Consider the following 23,312-nt stretch of genomic DNA (forward strand, 5'->3'; position numbering starts at 1 on the left):
GGTTGTAACATTTAAGAGAAGTTTGGATAAGAGCCTGGATGGGAGGGGTGTGGGTGGATGGGACGAGGCAGAATAACAGTTTGGCGTGGACTAGAAGGGTAAAGGGCCTGTTTTTGTTCTGTGACTTCCTCAGAGCTGATTATGATGCCAAGCTTGCGATTACTAAACAGAAGCCACTTGTAGATTTCTCTCTTGAAGCAGTTGCGGTTGTCTTGGGCTGCGAACCTCCTCTTGCTTAAGTGACATGTTCACCCTCTAATTTTAAGAAAACCCTTTCAGTCAATTAAACACTCAGTTTTATGCCCTTGGAATTCTGGTGGATTACTGCTGGGTTATAGCAGCGTGACCTAACCTGGTAGTATCCACACACATCAATGAAGCCCAAGTCTGTAATCATTGGAGCAAAAATCATTAAACAAGTTCCAACACAACTGTTTTGAGCAAATTTAAGGGGAGATAAAGGAAGATAATTTGCAGTCATTAACTTTGGAACATAATTTTACTGTTAATACACAAACTGTGAAGATGGGCAGGATTTTATTTTTGCAGAAAAGGTTATTAGTGCACCCGGCACCTTGCCATAAGTGACTATTAAAGCTAAGTCAAGTGTGAGAAAGAACAGGAGAGAAAATATTAAAGGCACAGAGGGTGGGGCAGAGATTTGTGAGTATTTTTTCTTCATAGACGATCTACGTTTGTACATTGGTGTCTTGGAGATCAAGTATGAACTTTAAATGTGTGTAACACAGTCTGATCAGATCAGATTCAGATTTATTTATCACATGTACATCGAAACATGCAGTGAAAGGTGCCGTTTACATTAACAACCAACACACCCAGGTCTATGATGTGGGAAGCTGCAAATGTCACCATGTCCACAATGTTCAACAGCATAACACAAGCAGCGACGACGACAGCAAAACCAGACACACGCATACACATACACACACACCCACCCCTACACCTCCACCCTCAGGACGGGCCACCTCCGGGCCTCCAGTCCTTGGCTGCAGAATCTCAGACACGCAATCATGGGGCCTTCAACTTCACCTTTCACTCCTGGACTCACTGATCATGGGTTTGACCTTTGTGCCTTGACTTCCAGACTCACAGCTGACCTCTGACCCCAGTGACCCGGGCCATTGTGACTCTCTCTAGTCTCTACCTTCAGTCTTCCACACAAAAAGATTTTGGGCTAACATTTCTAAATCTCTAGGCCCACACAACCTAATCATGAAGTTGTGCTGCATAGTGAGATGCCAACTATCCCAGTAGGCCCTTTGAAAGACCTTTCCAATGAATCATTTCTTCCCCATAGTGTAGTCTTTCAGACTTTTTCCTTTGAATTCCATTTATTATTGAAAATTAGAATCAATCTTGCTCCATTGTGCTTTTTGGGCAGTGTGTTCATGACCTCAGTATTTTAATGAGTGTACAAATATAAAATATAAAAGGCTTTTTCCTCATCTCCCTGTTATAAAATAAATTAAGGAATAAGAGATAATGGAAGTGAAACTGAAATTTGGCAGGAATGCATTAGGCAGCAGTTGTATCCACTCAGAACCCCACTGAAATCCCCTTCATTAATTTTCCCAGCCATTGCAAGGATATCTGATATGTCAGGCCCTCCTCTCACCCTCACTGCTGAGAGTTTTTTCAAAGGGCATGAATTTGCCTTTGGACAACAAAGTTTAAATTTCCACGGTATCAGCTTCTGAAGTGTGGCTATTTGTCCTCCAGCAAACATACCCTTCAAAGATCTTGGACTCTGATTAGTCCAAGTCAACAATCAAATACCCATTTATAATAATGCCATATTATTCCCTGTATATATCACTTCAACACCCCACATATTATACCACTCGCATATATTCTAGGGCCAGTTTATAGTATATGTACTTTGATAATTAATTTACTTTGACTTTGAAGCTCATTTCACCACTGGTACGTTGCTCTGCTTCCTTTCAGAACAGTCCCAGCAGTGGTCTTCTGGCAGTGGGTCAATCAGTCGTTCAATGCCCTGGTCAACTACACCAACAGGAACGCTGCGTCGCCAATAAGCATAACGTAAGCGCTTTCCCTTCCTGTCGAGCACAGAGCTAAGTCCTTGGTACTGATTCTAAACATGAGATTCTGCAGATTCTGGAAATCTTGGGCAACTCACACAAAATGCTGGCAGGACTCAACAGGTCAGGCAGCATCTATAGAGCGGAATGAACAGTCGATGTTTCAGGCTGAGACCCTTCATCCGAACTAAAAATGGATGTGCTTAACAAAATGAGCACCCAGCCAGGGTCTGGTCTCTATTAGACTGAGCGTACCAAGTACTGAGCTGTATAAATACACCTGGATGGGTGGTCGTTCTGTTATGCACATTCATTTTGAAACATTGACCGTTCATTCTACTTCATTGATGCTACCTGACCCGCTGAGTTCTTCCAACAACTTGTGTGTGTTGGCCTTAGTTCTAATTGCTGTGTCTTGCTCCTCCTTTGTTCATCCATAAGCAACGAGCTACCAATGCCGGCAGTAAGTTAACTGATTTTATTCTTTGAAAGTAGGGCATTTTGTGTAGCTATTATTGGACTTGGCAGCTCTGTTTGGCTTTTTCAGTGCAGCTGTCAAGTTCTTTGTTAAATTAAGAGTTTTCCACCGTCTTCTTCCCTTTTCTATTCTGGGTGGCCCCAAATGCCAGGATCCTTGACTAGTCACCCGTTCTTCGTATTGAGGCTGCACAGTGAGCGGGAGCTTTGGCAAGGAATGCATCGCACGGAAAATATAATGCACTTCTCCTCCGCAAGTCACCTCTTCCTCCTCTCCAACTTAGTACCCATGCTGAAAGTGGAAGTGCTGGAAACTGTGGGAGGAACATGGCCAATTGCAGGAACGCCAGAGTCATGTGTCAGTTGGTCAGACCGCACTGGGAGTATTGTGAGCAGTTTTGGGCCCCGTATCTGAGCAAGGATGTGCTGGAACTGGAGAGGTACAGAGGAAGTTCACGAGAACAATCACAGGAAAGAAAGGATTAATGTATGAGGAGCTTTTGATGACTCTGGGCCTGTGCTCACTGGAGTTAAGAGTGGATGTGGAGAAGATGTTTCCTATAATGGGGGAGTCTAGGGCCAGAGGGCACAGCCTCAGATGTCCCTTTAGAACAGAGAAGAGGAGGGAATTTCTTTAACCAGTGGGTGATGAATCAGTGAAATTCATTGCCACAGTTGGCTATAGAGGCAAAGTCATTGGGTATGTTGAAAGCACAGTTTGATAGATTCTTGATTAGTAAGGGTGTCAAAGGTTGCAGGGAGAAGGCAGGAGAACGGAGTTGAGAGGGAAAATAAATCAGCCAAGATCGAATGGCAGAGCAGATCTGATGGGCTGAATGAGCTAATTCTCCTGTGTCTCGTAGTCTTATCGACTAATACAACTGTCGGAAGAGTTAAAAGGGACGAGAAGAGAGAAGAATTTTAGACAGTGACATGCTCAAAGTTCTTTCTTTTTCAATCTTTTTATTAGTTTCATAAAATATAAACATGACATAATAGTAGCACAAAGTTATTGGGAATACATTGTTATAATTAATGAGTAATTATAAAACCAAATAATACTTAATTGACAAAACTCCCAATCATATAGGATTCTCTCAAAGTTCTAAAGTTCAAAATACATTTACTATCCAAGTATGTATACATTATACAACCTCGGGATTCGTCTCCTAACAGGCAGTCTCAAAACAAAGGAACCCCCAAAAAAACCTGTATACTGTGTTAGGCTGTCTAACAACCAATGTGCAATTAAAAAAAAACAAACATCATGCAAACAGCAACCGCAAGCAAATAGCGTTTCTCAACTAAAGTCTGTAAAGAGAGTCCATAGTTCAGCACAGAGCTGAGTAAATGTCATGGAGCAGCGATCCGAACCAGCCCACACCTCAGCTCAGTCCCGAAACCCTGACCTTTTCAATCTGGCCTGCACTTAACTCTCCATCCAAACAATGGGTTCTGCTGCTTCTAGCAGTGATTTGAACCGACCCGTACCTTGCATTGAGCCTCGAAACCCTAACCTTTTCAATCTGGCCCAGTACTTAAATCTCCATCCAAATGATGGGTTCTGCTGCATGGATACGCCAGACTTCGCTGCTTCGATTCAGCCTGTAAGTCTCCATCTGCATATCACGTTCAGTCGCATCGATGCACTCTGGGTCCAGGACACCATGGTTTCGACTTGACCTGTGCCCAAACTTGCACCCTCCTGGCGATGGGCACGCCACCTCACCTTGCCCTGGTTCTGCTATATCGGATTGCCTCCAAGTCCAAAGGAAAACTATAGGCTATTACTTGTGATGATCACTTGCCAGGAAAAGCGTGGTTAACAAAGTATTTGGTACGTGCTATGAGATAATTAAAGAACAATTATGTTGCACAAGTCAGATAAAGGAAAAAATTCCTCAACATATTTCATTCTGGTCACTGAATCCTTTAGATTCCAATTCAGATTACTTATCACTTGTACATCGAAACGTACAATGAAATGTGTCATTTGTATCAATAGTGAAGGCACACGAGCGTGCGCTAGGGGGAGTCCACAAGTGTCATTTCACATTTTTGTGCCAACATATCACACCCAGCGTGTTCACAGAATAACATAAGGAACAGTAACACCAAAAGAACAACAGAAAAACAAGCCCCCTTCCCATCCTCTCACCCGCCCTCTCACAAACACAGACAAACTTGCAACCCAGCACAGGTCGCCTCAGACCTGTCTCATTTCTCAGAGCGTTAAATGAAGGCACATACAAGCTTAAAGATCTTCTGACACCATTAGGCGGTATGAAAAGGTCACGGGGTGACTCATCAAAGGAGACTTTGTCTTGGATCGAGTGCCGCAGACTTTATGATGTTAAACAGTAGCCACATAGTGGCAACGAGTGGTGGGGCAAATTCAGATCTCGACACCAGTCAGCCTTAGATTAGTTTAACTGGTTTGGGTTTTTGGAAGGGAAGAGGATGGAAATTTTGGAGAGAACTGGATTACTTTTTGGAAAGTGAACATTATAATCTTGTGTAGAATGAGCTGGGACAGTAGACGGGCCTGGTAAGGCGGAATCGCAATAGGTCCGCTCCTGTGCCTTGTGGTAGCAGCGCTGTCTGCTGAAGGCGGTCGGATAGAAGCCAAAGAAGAGAATGCTGGATTTGTTTCACTTCTTTCTGTTGGGAATGGAGTGTTGTGATGATTTTGTTCCCTTCCAATGCCCCAAGCTGGTAAAACCAATCTGAGACAGACTGGCATCCAGATCTCAATCTGTCCCATTACTCTTCGCTCTTTAACCACCTTGCCGCTGTGTGATAGGAGTTAACCTTATAAAAGGATTTTGTGACCACAATGAAATCTTTGGAGGAAGTCTTTCCTACATCTGATTTGTGCAACATACCAATTCTTCTATTTACTTGGGACTTCTATCCATGGCATTCATTTCCAAGGCACAAAAAAAATAGCCACCGTTATCAATGCGACTTTCCATTCCCAATCTGACACATCAGTCCATGGTCTCATCTGCTGCCGTGATGAGACTACATTCAGGTTGAAGGAGCAATACCTCATGTTCTTTTTGAGTAGCCTCAAACCTGATGGCATGAACATTTATTTCTCTTAACTTCCAGTCATTTCTTCCCCCCTTTGCTTTCTCTCCTTTTCTGTTCCCGTCTTACCCCTCCTCTTCCCCTCACTTGTCCATCACATCCTTCTGATGTCCCTCTTCCGTTCCTTGTTTCCATGTCCATTGTCCACTTCTATCAGGTTCCTTTGTCAGCCCTTAATCTTTTCCAACTATCCCATCCCAGTATCTAACTTCATCCCCTCCCCTCCCACACACCCACCTTTACCCTCACCTGGTCTCACCTATCACATGCAGCTTGTACTCCTTCCCTTCTCTCCACTTTCTTATTCTGGCTTCTGCCGCCTTTCTTTCCAGTCCTGACGAAGGACCTCGGCCGGAAACGTTGACTGTTTATTCCTCTCCATAGATGCTGCCTGACCTGCATTAAGTTGCTTCAGCATTTTGTACGCAGACCTGGTTATGGTCCTGGCAAATGAAATGTTCCCCCAACATTTTGAGTATGTTTCTCTGTCTGGATTTCCAGCAACCGCTGATCTTTTGTGTTTGAGATGTATGTGATTTGTTTCAAAGTGAGGTTCATTACTGAACAGATTTTCTTTCCTCTTCGTTGTTCAGACAAATAGGAGTGGCATACTTGACGGCAACGAGTACTGCACTGGCAACTGCAGTTGGACTAAACCTCTACACAAAGGTATGGTGATGAGCTGCTGTTGGCGGAGGTTTGCCTTCAGTAGTCTCAAAGAGACGTAGTTTTACATTTTGCCTTTCCCCACTGACAGTGCAGGAACACAAATTATTCAGGTGTAACGCAGACTGTGATTCGTAGCTGCGGACTTTGATTTTTTTCTAGCTCTGTGCTTTTTAGAACAGAGATGAGGAGGAATTTTTAGCCAGCAGGTTGTGAATCTGTGGAATTCATTGCCACAAGAAGCTGTGCAGGAAAACTCATTGGGTACATTTAAAGTTGGTAAGTTCTTGATTAATAAGGGTGTCAAAAGTTATGGGGAGAAGGCAGGAGAATGGGACTGAAATGGAAAATAAATCAGCCATGATGGAACGGTGGAGCAGACTTGGTTGGCTGAATGGCCTAATTCTGCTGCTATGTCTTATGGTCATTTCAAAGGTTCATTTTATTGTCTAGGTATGCATGTACAATACAACTCTGATATTCATCTTCTCCAGATAGCCACGAAATACAGAAAAAACCACAGGGATCGTTGAAAGAAAAGACATTAAATCCATCACCACATGAAAAGGAAAAAGAAACAAAACTCGCAAACCCCAAACCCTGCCCCCTCCCCCCCCACCCGCTAACAGATCGCTCACATAGAAAACAGCGGCTGGAACATCAAACCCAAACTCCCCCGATGCTTCCCTCGCAAAAAAAAACAGTGACAATAACATCAAACCCCCAACCCCCTCTCTCTTACACAAAAACTAACAGATCACCCACACAAAAAAACAACAAGAGCATCAGGAAACATTGAATAGAGGTTACTGTACTTCTACCTCAGCCCTATTTAACTGTTGAATGAGATTGTGTCTGATCTGTGGGGTGGGCTTTTATATTTGACGTTTATACCTTTGACCATCACTAACCTTTCACAACAACGATAGATCAACCTGCTGTTAGTTACTGTCCATACCACTGCTGGTGTTTGGGGCAGCAATGGAGGTTCTCCCTCTCTATGTCTGTCCTTGGTCATCTTCTCTATTGTTCCCCAGGTTTGGTTAAGGGTCCTCATTTCTGCCTCTACAGTATGGTGCCCGGTTGTCTTTGGTCTCCTGTGTTTCCTCGGCCTGTCAGGGGTCCAGTGAAGGGATGTCTTGATGATGGAGCTGGCCTCTCTTCTCATCACATGCCCAACCCATCTCCAACATCTCCTCATGATGACTGTGGCCATGTCCTCTTGATGACACTGAAGGAGTAGAGCATGGTTGGAGATCTTTCTAGGCCAGAAAATATGGAGGATCTTCCGGTGGCTCATGGTGTGCAATGACAACAGCTTGGCAAAGTCATTCTGACCTGTGTAAGAGTGTGGACAGAACACAGCTCTGGTTCAGTTTCACCTTGGTGTGGACGCTGCACTTGGTTGATCCCCATATGTTTCTCATTGATCTGAAGATGTTTCTAACTTTGCTGAGTCTGCAGTAGATGTCATCCTTGGTCTCACCGTCCTGCCAAGTGATGCTGCCCAGGTAGATGCATCTGCCAGTGCTGGGTAAGTCGATGCCATATGCCCTGAGAGGAGGAGGAGACTCTGCATTGAGGGTCACGGTCTCGGTCTCTCTCTGGTCGACTCTGAGTCCAACCTGTCCAGCAAGGGACACGGGTGCATGTGCTGGTAAATACAGCATGTGTCAGTAATGCAAGGCCATCCACAAAGTCAAGCTCTTCTAAAGCAGAGAATAGAGTCCACTAATGCTTCTCTGCTTATTGTGTGCCTCATAACCCAATCAATCACCAGGTTTAATAATATCACCGACATCACACAGCCTTGCCTGGTTCTTGTCTTGACTTCAAAGCTCAAACTGCAGTTCCAACTGCGGAGGCAAAATTAGCATAGAAGCACTGGATAAGCTGTTAAAGTGGAAGCAGGTTCATGGGTTTGCTGAGTGAGACAGAAAACACTGACTACGAACAAGCATGTTGCGCATTTATTTAAAAACAGTAAAAAAAAAATCCGACTAAACATTCGAGTTCCCCCAACTTACACAAACTACAGAACTAAATATTCAACAGGTACTTAGTTAACAAGTGTGCACAGAGCATACCTCCCCGATGGTTCTATGAAGCATGAATTGGAGACAAAGGGGAGAGAGGAATCCTCCCACTTGTGCTATTCTTTAAGCCTGGGATGTTTGATACCTGTGGCACACAAGGCAACCAATGGGGAGAGCTGCTACAGATTTCAAACGTGCCAGTCACACTCAACACAGCAGAAGCAGTTTTCGACTGGCAGAAAAGCCACACCGCTGCACTCCACTCCACCCCTCGAAAGTCGCGACAACGTGACAATTCAACCCTCAGGCTGGTATGATCCTTGCAAACTCCCTACTAAGCCACATATAAAACGAAAAGCACAATACCCAGTACTGTAAATCAAATAGTCATTCCCCCCCCCCCCCCCCCGTGTACTACAGTGGTCCACCAGCCTCCTTGTGCCCTAAAGGGCCACAAGCCGCCTCTGGAGTGTAATGGCCAATCAGCTGGTTCCCCTCTTAACCTTATACACCAACTCTCAGATGTGATCAGCTAGGTGAGTCATGTCCCCCGACTCGTCAGGAATGCAGGTGCAGCATTCTTGACCAACAATAGCATTTGCCACCTTTCTTTGTGAGCAGGTAATCTAAGGCCATCAAAATCAGTTCCCAGGATACTGTGGCTGTACCATGCTGAGAAAGGCTATCATTCAAAGCCTTCCTTCCTCTGCAATAGCCCTCTCACTGTGCCGACCAGCATGGGCAAGGTGCTCATTCAGGACACTGGGGTGGTATATGCATGGCACCACATATCAACTGTACCACCCTGCGCGGAGTCACGGGTAGGCTTATGAACTGCATATCCAATAAGTGCCCATCAGTGTCCGGGGGGTGCCCACCTTCACAACACCATTTGGCATAGACAGTCATCCCAGGATACTGTTCCTGTTCACACTCGCCATCTCCACTGACTTGTACCTGTGCTCATCATACCACGTACACCAGCGTTCCCTGTCAGGTGGGGAAATCACTTTAAGAGTCAGGACCTTCCAATTAAACAAATGATACACAAAGAAACACCAGTACATCAATGTACTCACTCCACCTGGGCTATAAGGCTTAAATTCCTTAGGGCTGTTGCCAAACTACAGGTTGAGTTTGGTTGGAATAGACCCTCCTGCTCCCCTCCCCCAACACAAAATGACAAAACCCAAGAAGCCAGATAATTACCCCCAACAGTTTTTTTCCTTGACATCAAAAGGGATTGATATTATCTGCATCCTTTTCGTGATGTAGTAAGGAGTCCTTGTACAAGTGCAGCAATTTCACCCATTGGTCCAGTGTGAAAATTCAAACACCATTCTCAGGAATGTATCACAGGATCTCTCACCACTTTGCCATTCTGTAATGCAGGGAGAAACAAATGCACTTGCTCCTGATTAGTCACTGGGTATTTAGAAAGCACAAATAAACAAAAACTACTCGAATTGCTCCCCAAATATTTATGTCTCTCTGAAAAGTGGGCATCTCGCATCCAAAATAAAGTTGCCCAATTTCACATGGCCAGTATGAAATGTGGGTTATCCTTAAACCAGATTGCATGGGAAACAAATAACAGACTGAAAACACAGGGAACAAAGAAAAAGATTGAAAACACAACAAGGAAGAATCCAGGCTCATACTTCTCTGCCTTAAAAACTCTGCATGATACTCCACAACTTAAAGCAAACAGTAAATTCCCACAGGGGGAAAATACACTTACCAAAGAACAAAAGGGAAGGAAAAAAACAACTGGGACAACTGGGTGGGGCCCACCACATTCACACAGTTTCTTAAAGGCAAGTCTCTTAAAGGTAAACACACACACACACACACACACACACACATGCACGCACGCACTCTCATACACACACACACGCACTCACTCAAGCAAACTGATGCATGTGGCCACACCTCACACATTTCTCTGCTCAAATCATTCACACTCTATTTATGTGTGTGTGCACATTCACCATGAGTGGCGAGGGCCACTGACATCCTCAGGTGGGTATGTTTGTTATTTGTGTGTAGGGAGGTGACTGGTGAGTCCAATCCTGGCTAGGAAACACCTCCCACACATGTAGTTGAGATGCCTGCTACTCATTCTTTCCACTGTTGTCGTTTCGTTTTTGCTTCCGCGTTACGATTCTTTTCAGCTTTGGTGGCACCTTCATTGAGAAGACTGCACCAGGATGAGCAGTTCAAGGCTGCACAATCCCAAGAAGTGTGATCCATCTCAAGGGCATTGAGCGTGTCCTAGAATCGAGAGCACTTCCCAGCAGGCAGTTCCCTGAAGAACGACTGCTTGGGGATGTGATCATCTGATGACATGACCTGCCCGCCTGACTTGACGTTTCGTCAGTAACGTGTGAATGGTGGGCATGTCTGCTGCTGACTGCATTCCCGTGTCAGGAATTCTGTCATGTCAATTGATTTTCATGATCTTCCATAGGTGTGACAAGAGGAAGTGGTCCAGTCTACATGCATGTCTCATGGACACAGTCCACATTTCACACACATAGAGGATAGTGGGTAGGATGAAGGTGTGGTAGACTTTCAGCTTGGTCGTCAGAGTAATTCCCCGTCGCCCCCAGACAGTGTCACGTAGTCTCCCAAAACTGGCACTAGCCTTGGTAATCCTGCAGCTGACCTCATCGTCAAGCTCTCTTATCATCTCTGGATCATTGCACAACACCCAGTCCAGCGCAGCCAATCCCCTAGCAGGCTCTTGAGAGGGTGCTGCCAAGGTACGTGAACTTGTCAACTGCCCGGAGCTGCTGGCCGTTTACCTAGATGGATGGCTCCACGTAGAGTTGATCTGGGGCTACTGGGTGTGTGACTTCGGTCTCCTTGGTGCTGATGATGAGACCGAAGCTGTCACGTGCAGTGGAAAATTTGTCGATATTGTCCTGCGTGTCAGACTCAGAGTTTGCATTGGGAGCGCAGTCTTCAGTGAATAGGAAGTCTCTCAGCACCGTCTCTTTGACGTTAGTAATGGCTTGAAGCCTGGGCAGGTTGAACAGCTTGCGGTCCATCCTGCATTTGATGTAGATTCCAGGATCAATGACCCAGAATGTGGATTACAAATTACAGCAGGAGATAGAAAAGGCGTGTCAGAAGGGCAATGTAATGATAATTGTTGGGGATTTTAACATGAAAGTGGATTGAGAAAACCAGGCCAGTACTGGACCTCAAGAGAGAATTTGTAGAATGTCTAAGAGATGGTTTTTTAGAACAGCTTGTTGTTGAGCCCACTAGGGGAATCAGCTGTGCTGGATTGGGTGTTGTACAGTGATCCAGAGGTGATAAGAGAGCTTAGGGTTAAGGAACCCTTGAGGAACAGTGATCACAATGTGATTGAGTTCACTTTGAAATTTGAGAAGGAGAAACTAAATTCCAATGTGTCGTTATTTCAGTGGAATAAAGGAAATTACAATGGCATGAGAGGGGAACTGGCCAAGGTTGACTGGAAAGGGACACTAGCAGGAAGGACAGCAATGACTGGAGTTTCTGTGAAGAATGAGGGAAGTGAAAGACAGATATATTCCAAATAAGAAGAAATTTTCAAATGGAAGAAGGACACTATCATGGCTGACAAGTGAAGTCAGAGCCAAAGTGAAAGCAAAAGAGAGGGCATACAAGGAAACCAGAGATAGTGGGGAGATAGAGGATTGGGAAGTTTTGAAAAACTTGCAGAAGCAAGCAGTGTTCTCAGACATTACTGATCGTGTGTTGGGATGATAGGCTCCCTAAAACACCCACCTCTCTATTAGATAGGCTCTCTCCGGATCCCCCTCATCCCATATCCTCAATAACCACGCGGCCAGAGGCTCTCCAGACTATCCCCTAAACTCGCTAATTCCTTAGCAGAGAACTCCCTGTTCTCTGCTGTCTGGAAGGGCCCATTGTACCATCCCCCACACATTCCTGATCCTCCTCGTTCCCCACCTGGGAGCAGAGGCTCAAGCCGATGCCCCCCATGGTCGGTGTGTGAATGTGTGATCACTGACCTGGCCTGTACTGTTTCAGGTACGTAGGGGAGAGGGTGATCATTTTGAGGGATAAACCAAGGGGTCCATGCCACCCTCTCCCTCTCATTTCCACCATTCAGCCAGACATCCCCATCCCCCAACCCCACAGTAGGATCATTGCCCTGTTGCATTAAAGCTCGAACCTTGACAGGATCGGGCTGCTAATTAGCCCGGCGAGCAGCCTCTGATTGCTGCACCTTCATTGGCAGACAAGCTATCTCTACATTCTGATCTTCTTTCTTTGTAGCCCGAGTCTGAGCCATCAACAGTAATACTCTCAAAATGATACTGCGCTGAAGTCGCCACTTCATGTTAAGACCCACGATCATTTTGTGCTGGTGTCTTAAGATCGCAGCAAAGAACCAGAAAGCATCCCATCGGCTATCCTTTCTCCTGGGAAAACCCAGCAATTTAAGTATGGGCACAATGTGGTGTCCACTTTGTAACCCTGGCAAAATCTAACTGATCTGACCTATCTACTGGCATCCCGTAACCCATTAGTAGGTTAGCGAGAGTTCCAAAGCTCTCAGTGTTATCAGTCCACCCTGGGACTCAGCATTGCTCATACAAGGGGTCCTCTCTCTTAAATAACCTTCTAAAGAAATGTATTTTCTGCCCCAGTCAACCAAACCCTGCTCGCAGTGCCAAAGTGTAACGTGGAAGCAGATTCATGGGTTTGGTGAGTGAAGCCAAAAACGCTGATTGCGAATAAGCATATTCATCATTTATTTGCAAACAGTAAAAAATTCGACCAAAAATTCAAGTTCCCTCAACTTACACAAACTACAAAACTAAATATACAACAAACAGGTACTTAGTTAAGAAGTGCGTGGAGCTTACCTTCCTGATGGTTCTATGAAGCATGCTTTAGAGACAAAGGAGAGAGGGGAAACCTCCCACACGTGTTATTTTTTATATCCATGGTGTTTGATACCAGATATCAGACCTGTGGTACACAGAACCAATGGTGAAGAGCTGCTTCAGGTTTCAAACACACCACTCACAGTTGATATAGCAGAAGTGGCTTTCGACTGGCAAATAAGCCGCACCTCCACACTACATAAGGTGAAGGATCTCAAGTGATCTGAGAATTCGCCAGAGGCTCTCTCCTGTGGCTGCTATCAAAAGCCCTTTCAACACCCACAAAATTCAAACACAGTTGTCTCTGCCGGTCTGTGCACTGTTCTAGGTTGTTACACAGCATGAAGATCCAGTGGCACAGCCTCTGTTCCCCCTGAAGCCAGATAGCTCTTTCCTTAAGCACAAATCGACGGCATCTGTAATCTGTTGGACAATGTCTTTGGCGAGATGTTGAAATATTGCCAAGAATTAACTGACGATTCTGTATCAGCGAATGAGTTGGGAAGTGTAACTCAGTACAGTCATTCTTCTATCACTAGTGCCAGTTGACATATACTCCTTCACTTCCTTCTCTCTGGTGATACAGAGTTGTACAGCATAGAAACTGATCAGTGGAGACAGAAACCACAGCTCCTCTGTTTCATTTAGAGAGAGAGGGCAGAACAGGTTCTTCTGGCCCAATGTGTCAGACCACCCAGCAACCCACCTATCTCATACTATCCTAATTTACAATGACCAGTTCAGCTACTAACATGTACAGCCCGGACTGTGGGGTAGACAGGAGCACCTGGAAGAAACCCAGGCATTCGCTGGGAGGGCGTACAGAACACACCGGGATTGAAATCCAAACTCTGACGCCCTGAGCTGTAATAGCCTTGCGCTGTCGTGGTGCACCATCGTATGGTCTTTGTTCATATTGATCCTACACACTCTTAGAACTGGGAGCACAGGAGACCAGAATAACACCGAGGGAAATATACAAGCAAAGTTTACTGGATTGTAACATTTCTCACTCCTTTTAGATAGTTTCCTCTCCTTTACTGCACTGTATCCCTGAGCAGGCAGATGAGATTTACCAAGATTAGAGCATGATTATTGCCTGGATTAGAGCATGTCTTTTGAGGGTAGGTTGAGTGAGGTAGGGCTTTTCTCTTTGGAGTGAAGGAGAAGGAAAAGTGACTTGTTAGAGGTGCACAAGATGATAAGAGGCTTACACAGAGCCAGTATCTTTTCCCCAGGGCTGCGATGGCTAATCCCAGAGGACACAACTTTAAAATGAGTGGAGGAAAGTTTACCGATAGGTGTCAGAGGAAGGTTTTTTGCCATAGAAGGTGTGGGGGCCTAGAATGCACTGATTGGGTTGGTGGTGGACGCTGATACATTAGGGCCATTTAAGAGAAGAACATAAGAAATAGGAGCAGGAGTCGGCCATCTGGCCCATCGAGCCTGCCCCCCCCATTCAATAAGATCATGGCTGATCTAACCATGGACTCATCTCCACCTACCTGCCTTTTCCCCATAATTCTTAATTCCCCCACTATGCAAAAATCATTCCAACCTTATCTTAAATATTTTTACTGAGGTAGCCTCCACTGCTTCATTGGGCAGAGAATTCCACAGATTCATCAGTCCCTGGGAAAAACAATTCCTTCTCATCTCCCCTGTAAGCCTACTCTCCTGAATCTCCATTAAAATCTCCATTAAAATTAAAATTAAAATCTCCGTAGAAATCTTCTTTAAAAGTAAAGGGAACAATTTGTGCAAAGATTTGTTTTGTCAACTTGGGTTTCTTCGACCATAAACATTCTTGAACTGGGGCATAGACAGAATAGGGCAGCAATGAAAGAGGAAGTGATAAGATAGATAAAACAGTTCTAAAAATAATTGGTACTCCCTGTCTGCACATAACGTAGTACAAAAAAAATTATATAGTCCAAGTTTGACAAAAAGAGACTCTTAGGTAGGCACATGGGTGAAAGGAAAGTCGCAAGCTAATGTTTATGCTCTAAAACCCTGGTTAGACCATACTTGGAATGTTAAACTCCATTCTGATCGGCTCATTATAGGAAGGATGTGTGGGCTTTAGAGAGGACACAGAGGAGATTTACCAGGATGCTGCCTGGATTGCAGAGCATGTCCTGTGGGGGTAGGTTAAGCGAGCTTGGGCTTTTCTCCTTGGAGTGACTTGAGATAGAGGTGTACAAGATGATAAGAGGCATTGATCAAACGGACAGCCAGAGTCTTCTTGCCTGGACGGAAATGGCTAATATGAGGGGGCATCATTTTAAGATGATTGGAAGAAAGTACTGGGGGGGATGTCAGAGGTAAGTTCTTTACACAGTGGTTTGTGCCAGAAGTGGTAGTAGCTGTAGGTACAATAGTGACATTTAAGAAACTCTTAGATAGGAACATGAATGAATTAAAAATGGAGGATTATGTGGGCAGGAAGGATTAGATTGATCTTAGAGAAGGTTGAAAGGTTGACCAACATCATGGGCCGAAGGGCCTGTACTAGGCTGCAATGTTTTATATTCTAAGTAGGCTCCTTTCACAAGCTTCTACATCATTTACTTGCAAGTTTATAAACCAGTGACAGGTATGGCCCCCTGAACCTCTCAAGCCTGTTCTGCCATTCACTGGTCTGACTGGAACTTCAAATCCACATTCCCATCTGACCCCAGAACCTTTTAACACACACAAAATGTGGGAGGAGTCCAGCAGGTCAGGCAGCTTCTATAGCGAGGAATAAAGAGTCATCATTTTGGTCTGAGTCCTTTCATCGGGACACGTGGCCCGAAACATCAGGTCTTTATCCTCTCCTGACTGCTGCCTGACCTGGAGAGTTCCACCAGCATTTTGTGTGGGTTAACCTGGATCTCCAGCTTCTGCAGAACACCTTGTGCTCTGAACCTATCTACCTCTTCCTTAAGTATACTGAGGGACCCTTATTATTAACGGGATGCTTAACTTTTCTTCTGCTTTGTCCTACCAGTCCTGATGGATATTTCACATTCCTTTGCAGTGTCTGATCAAAGGGAAAGGCGGGGAATGGCCAGAGCCTGAAAGAATGAATAAGTTAATTGGGTAACTAAGGCTATAATGGTTTAACGGTTACCTGCCCAAACTCGTTATCGGGAGACTTGGATAAATGATCCCGAGAGAATTACAAATCTAACCGTGCATGCTTTAAAGTTTAAATCTAAATGATTAGAACAGGAAATGTAGAACACTGAAGAGTACTGCGCAGAAACAGGCTCTTTGACTCACAATGTTGTGCCAAACTAAAGAGATAAAAATAAGATTAGGTTTTATTTGTCACATATACATCAAAACAGTGAAATCTGCTGAAGGGTCTCAGCCTGAAACATCGACTGTTTACTCTTTTCCATAGCCGCTGCCTGGCCTGCTGGGTTCCTCCAGCATTTTGTGTGTGCTGCTCTGGATTTCCGGCATCTGCAGATTTTCTTGTCTCAGTGAAATGTGATGTTTACGTCAACGACCAACACAATGCAAGGATTGAGCTGGGGGCAGCCAGCAAGTGTCGCTCTGCTTCTGGGGCCAAGCTAATATGCCATAACCTTAACTTGTACATCTATAGGACGTGGGAGACAGCAAAGCACCTGGAGGTATCCCACAGGTCCGCGGGGAGAGCATGCCGACAGTGGTGGGGAACTGAACCCTTGTCTCACAGCTGGCTTTGTAAAGCATTAAGCTAACTATTGATTATCTTTTCAGCATTTTCAGTTTGTATTTCAGATTTCCAGCATCTGTATTATGTTATTTTCATCAAATATCTTGAAGGCTGAGGTAGAGTTTTAGACTAAAGGAGAATCAGGGGTAAAACATACAAAATGGTAGAGGAACCCAGACAGCATCTATGGACCTGCTGAGTTCCTTCAGCATTTGTGTCTGTTACTGTGGATTTATGGTATTTGCAGAACCTTTTGTGTTTGCGGGAATCAAAGGTTATGTGGGACGGGTAGGCGGATGGGGTGAAGTCAGGCATGATCTTACTGAATGTTGGAGCAGGCTTAAGGCTTTTTCCCTTCTCTTATTTCTTATTCCAAAAAAATCATGTTCCAAAACTCCGAATTCTTCAAGGACTGACACCACATAAACAAACAATTTAAAAATCTCACGGAAGTAGAGTGGAATCGCATCAGCTTTGAAAGCAGCTCCCTTAAAGCAACTTCAAAGCAATGTGGGAAGATTTTAAAGTTGTGTGTGGTTAGGCTGGAAGAGCTCAAAGCTTTCAGTTTAATGTGCTGAATATATTACCAGCAAGGAATGGTCTGGGCAGATTGAAGATTAAAGCAACAAAGCCATTAATGGATCAATAAGCAAAACAAACTGAAATAAGGAAGAAAAACAAACTTAGCAAAGCTTGCGAAGAAAACCATTGCAAAGTTCGAAAAACTTGTAAACAAAGATGGTGATGAAAGGTGAAATACTAAAGGAAACCTAAGGGGCAACTTTTTCTCTCAGAGTATGGTGTGAGTGTAGAGTGAGCAGCCAATGGATTTGATTGCAACATTTAAGAGAAGTTTGGGGGAGTGCATGGACTGGAGGGGTATGGAGGGCTGTGGTCAAGGTGCAAATTGATGGGACTGGGCTGACTAACAGTTCAAGATGGACTCGAAGGGCCGAAGGGCCTGCTTCTGTACTCTGTGGGTCTATGACGCTAAAGCAAGTGAATAACCAGCAACATGATTTCAGAAGCAACTATTCTCATGCTACTAATTTTGTCTGATATTTCAAGGCTGTGAGATCTGAAGTGTTTGAAGCACTCCTTTAGGTTAACTTCCAAATATTCTTTGTGATACTCACAAATGAAAAATAAACTTACGGCAATGGTTATCCCACATAAAGTGTGACGGCTAAGGGGTTGATTGAGAAACGATAAAGCACAACAGCTTTGATTGGAGTGAGTCAATGCACTGAGGGTGAGATTTCTCAACTCATGAGCTCCACAGTGGGCAAACAGAAGCATAATTAAATCTGTGCTTCTCTGTTTTAAGCAGCTCTGCGTGGCATTCCTGTGAATTTTATCCAAGTTATTTATTAACTAGATTAACTTTTAGAAAAGGAAAGCCTCTTAAACATCTCTGTTGTATCTGCCTCCACCACCACTCCCCCCACCACCCCCGGCAGATGCATTTCCAGGCACCCACTTGTCGGGAAAAAAACATAAACTTACCATGCACGTCTGCTTTGAACTTGCCCTTTCTCACCTTAAATGCATGCTCTCAAGTATTAGACATTTTCAGCCTGGGAGAAAGATGCTGACTGTATCTACACCCCTCGTAATCTTACATGTCACACTTCCTCTGCTGCTCTGGAGAAAACAACCCAGGTGTGTCCAACCTCTCCTTATAGCAGATGCCTTCTAATCTAGGCAGCATCCTGGTAAAGTGACTGTCTGAATGAAAGCTGTGATGCGAAAAATCTGAAATAAAAATCCGCAACGTACTTATTATGTCTGCGTCTGAGAGGAGAGAGGTGGAGATAACTTGTTGGATTGACCCTGCCTGTGTTTCACTTTCATCTTGAGCAACCTCGCTGACTTCTTTCTACCATCTGGCGGGAGTGGGGAAGTCCGAGGCAGCAAGTGGGCCTCAGGGTCTGTTGCTCCAGGTCACTCTGAGGGTGCTCTGACAGGTTTACACCTCTGCTTGTTGTGTGGGTGGCACGATGACGTAGAGGTTAGCAGAACTGCTTTACAGTTCCAGCAATCGATTCCCTCCGCGATCTATAAAGAGTAAGGACGTTTTCCACATGGGTTTCTTCAGAGTGTTTTGATTTCCTCGCACATTCCAGAGAGGTCTGGGGTGGTAAGCTGTGGGGCACGTTATGTTGGCACCAGCAGCAGAATGACAGTGCGGGCTGTCCCCAGCATTGCGGGCACAAACGACACATTGCACTGTATGTTCTGATGGTCGTTGATACAAACGACACGCTTCACACTTGATTAGTCAGGGTGTGAAAGCTTACAGGAAGAAGATAGGAGAATGTGGTTGAGGAGGAAATGGATCAGTCGTGATGAAATGACAGAGCAGACTCAATGGGATGAATGGCCTTATTGTGTTCATATGTCTTGTGATCTTCTGGAAAATCTGGTCTGCATACTGTTCATACAGATCAAATCATTACACAAGATTCATTACAATTAGTCATAGTCATAGTCATACTTTATTGATCCCGGGGGAAATTGGTTAATTGGAAATTACAGTATTTATTTTAAATTGGGTGAGGAAAGAAACCCAACTACGCATGGCTTTTCGATGAGGTCATCAACACCAGGAAAACAGTGTAAATCTGAGGGGCTGGGCTCTTGGCTCAGTACCGTAAGGGAGAGCACACTGGACTCTGTTCTGAGCATTCCATCTGTCTGCTGCAGAAAATCAGTTCATTCCTTCGTTTCGTTCATTTTTTTTACCAGAACTGAGATGAGCAAGCTCATTGCCCCTTTATTAAGCATACAAGATTCTGCAGATGCTGAAAATCTTGAGCAACACACAAAACATAGAACACAGAAGTACAGCACTGAAACGGGCCATTCAGCCCACAGTGTTGTGCCAAACCAGCTAAAAAGCCAATCAGAAACATCCAAACACTAGTCGCTCCTACCTACATTATGTCCATATCCCTCCATCTTCCTCACATCCATAAAAACATAAGAAATAGGAGCAGGAGTCGGCCATCTGGCCCATCGAGCCTGCTCTGCCATTCAATAAGATCATGGCTGATCTGACCATGGACTCATCTCCACCTACCTGTCTTTTCCCCATAACCCTCAATTCCCCCACAGTGCAAAAATCTATCCAACCTTGTCGTATGTATATTTACTGAGGCAGCCTTCACTGCTTCATTGGGCAGAGAATTCCACAGATTCACCACCTCTGGAAAAAGCAGTTCCTCCTCATCTCCGTCCTAAATCTACTCCCCGAATCTTGAGGTTATGTCCCCTGGCTCTAGTCTCACCTCCCAGTGGAAACAGCTTTCCTGCCTCTATCTTATCGATCCCTTCCATGAGTTTACACCCCTCGGTGATTCTTCTGAATTCCAGTGAGTACAGTCCCGGGCGACTCAATCTCTCCTCATAGTCTAACCCCCTCATCTCTGGAATCAACCTGGTGAACCTCCTATGCACCGCCTCCAAAGCCCTCGAGAAGGGAGACTAAATCTGCAGGCAGAGCTCAAGGCACGGCCTCGCCAGTACGCTGTACAGTTGCAGCAAAGCCTCCCTGCTCTTAAATTCAATCCCTCTAGCAATGAAGGCCAACATCCCATTTGCCTTCTTGATCGCCTGCTGTACCTGCAAACAATCTTTTGTGATTCATGCACAAGCACTCCCAAGTCCCTCTGCACAGCAGCGTGCTGCAATCTTTTACCATTTATATAATAATAATTATTATTAATATTTAATAATTATCCATTTGCCAATCCGTACGTCTCTTATGAGCTGCTAATGTATTTGCCTCTGTCATCATACCGGGCAGCTCATTCCAGGCATCCACCACTCTTGAGTAAAAAAGCTTTCCCCTCACACCCCTCTTGAACCTACCCCCTCTCACCTTCAATACATCCCCTCTGGCATTTGACATTTCAGCCCTGGAAAACAGATACACCCTGTCTGCTCTATCTATGCCTCTCATAACCTTGTAAGCCTCTATTAGATCTCCCCTTTGCCTCCGGTGAAAACAGTCCAAATTTATCCGGCCTCTTGTGATAGCACATGCCCTCTAAACCAGGCAGTATCCTGGTAAACCTTTTCTGCACCCTCTCCAAAGCCTCAACGTCCTTCCTATAGTGGGGCGACCAAAACTGTATGCAATATGCCAGGCGTGGCCTAAAACTCAGCAGGTCAGGCAGCATCAGTGGAGGCAAAGAAACAATCGATGTTTTGGGCTGGAAGCCCTTCATCAGGACTGTCGATGTGACATTTCTTATTCAAAATGTATCCGCTGACCACTCCCCTCAGCAGGACTGGAATGGAAGGGGACAGAAGCCAGAGTAAGAAGGTGGGGGAGTGCAAGCTGGGAGGTAACAGGTGAGACCAGGTGAGGGAGAAGAGTAGTGAGTGGGGGAGGGTGGATGAAATAAGAAGCTGGGAGATGATAGGTGGAAGAGATAAAGGGCTGAAGAAGAAGAAATCTGATTGGAGAGGAAAGTAGACCACGATAGTTAACTGAGGAGATTCATGCTTAGGTTTGCCGTTGATTTTCTTTCCCCAGAAAGCTCCACCTTTATTGGCTCGCTGGGTCCCTTTTGTTGCCGTGGCAGCTGCTAACTGTGTAAACATTCCAATGATGAGACAGCAGTAAGTCCAGTTCTTTGTTTCATCCAGTGTGTTTTTTTTGCCATTAAATGTTGTAACGTATTTGTGAGGGGCCCTTTAGAGAGCCTCATTAATGATGAGAAGTCCTGGGTTAACTTAATGTAACTTGTAGTGCAGCAGTGTGACATAGTGGTTAGAGCAATTGCTTTACAGCATCAGCAATCACCAGCCAGGATTCGATTCCCACCACTGTCTGTAAAAAAAATTTGTACACTCTTCCTGCGACCATGTGGGTTTCCTCCGGGTGCTCCAGTTTCCTCCCACAGTCCAAAGGCGTACAGGTTAGGGTTAGGAAGTTGTGCACGTGCTATCTTGAGGGCTGCCCCCCTGCACACTCCTCACTGACTTGATTTTACGCAAATGACGCATGTCGATGTGAGAAGTAAAACTAATTTCTTTAATGTGTTTGTGCCAGTCCTGCCTGGAATATTTGAGAGCCTGTGGACTGCCAGATGAAGGGCTGTTGAAGTTCCATAGCTCTTAATGTTTCAGGAAAGACTGGAGTAGCTCATCATGCAATGTGTCTTCATTTCCATGGAAACAGAATAGCCACCATGTGCCATATGTGACCTTTCACCTTCTCCAACATTCAGCAAAATCATGATTGATCGTCCACCTTCTCCACTTTCCAGACTAATGCTCGTATCCCGTGATTCTATCGGTCCAAAGCCCTATCAGTCCCTACAGTTGAGCATTCACAGTCCTCTGAATACTTCATAACAATGGAAAAATACTTCCCCCTGCCAGTGGTAAATAGCTGCCTTGTATCCAGAGACTCTAATTCCTGGTAAAGATAAGAACCTCTCGATGTCTATCTTAGTAACTTTTCCAAGAATCTTGTTTCATCTCGATCACCCTGTACTCTTTTAAACTCGTGTGAGGATTGGTCCATTGCATTGAAATTTCCCTTGTCGGGCAGACCTCACACGCAACCAATCAAATTAGTGGATCAGTGTGGGGCTTCTTCAAGGATATCCTCAATCAGATATGGAGACCAAATGGTGCATCCTCATTATTGAGGAAAGGAGGAGAACCTATACTTGGACTGAGAAAAAATTGAGGCAGAGAAATCCAGAGAGTGGTAATTATCTTATTTATTTAGAGAGGGCCGCCGGTCCATCAGACCCAATGAGCCCCCCTCAGCCCCAATTACACCCATGTGACCAATTACCTTGTTAGTCTGTAAGTCTTTGGAGTATGCGAGGGAACTAGAGCACCCAGACAGGGAAAACATAGAAACGTCTTCAAAGGTACATTTAATGTCAGAGAAATGTATACAATATACATCCTGAAATGTTTTTACTTCTGACAGTGGCAGTAACTGTACCTGATGACTGTCACTGTGATTGCATTATAGTAACTGCTGCCAACCAGCATAATGTCACTTGAGGAACAGAGAAGGGCAAGAAGAAATGCAACCAAGAGATTTCTGAGGGCATAAAATGTTCTGTATACCTGTTTCTCTAAAAGATCATCAATTTTTCCAGTGATCAGAGGCTTTATAAAGCAAAGACAAAGAAGGCTGGAGTAATGGCAAAAGGCAACACAATAGGTCTTAGCAGGCTAGCAAATAGAAAATGAAGTTCTTGTTTTTATGAACCAACCTTACTACTTGTAAGGTATCAAATGACTTAAAAATCTTTGAGATCAGTTCTGATCAGTCAGGTCAGAATTTATAAATAAATGCATTTAAATTTAGGGCAGAGATGGCAAATCTTTTTGAGAG

General features: G+C 44.7%; 1 protein-coding gene across 3 annotated transcripts in view; it reads left to right on the forward strand.

The window, feature by feature from the left end:
* Window positions 1-23,312, forward strand: part of sfxn2 (sideroflexin 2) — a 142,104-nt gene that overhangs the window by 54,505 nt on the left and 64,287 nt on the right. For all 3 annotated transcript variants that reach the window (XM_063071286.1, XM_063071284.1, XM_063071285.1), the window contains 3 exons: window positions 1,969-2,067; window positions 6,230-6,305; window positions 21,483-21,568. In XM_063071286.1, the coding sequence (XP_062927356.1) occupies window positions 1,969-2,067; window positions 6,230-6,305; window positions 21,483-21,568 (261 nt within the window). The remainder of the gene's footprint in view (window positions 1-1,968; window positions 2,068-6,229; window positions 6,306-21,482; window positions 21,569-23,312) is intronic.

Source organism: Mobula hypostoma, chromosome 19, assembly GCF_963921235.1.
Source record: "Mobula hypostoma chromosome 19, sMobHyp1.1, whole genome shotgun sequence".
Lineage (NCBI taxonomy): Eukaryota > Metazoa > Chordata > Chondrichthyes > Myliobatiformes > Myliobatidae > Mobula > Mobula hypostoma.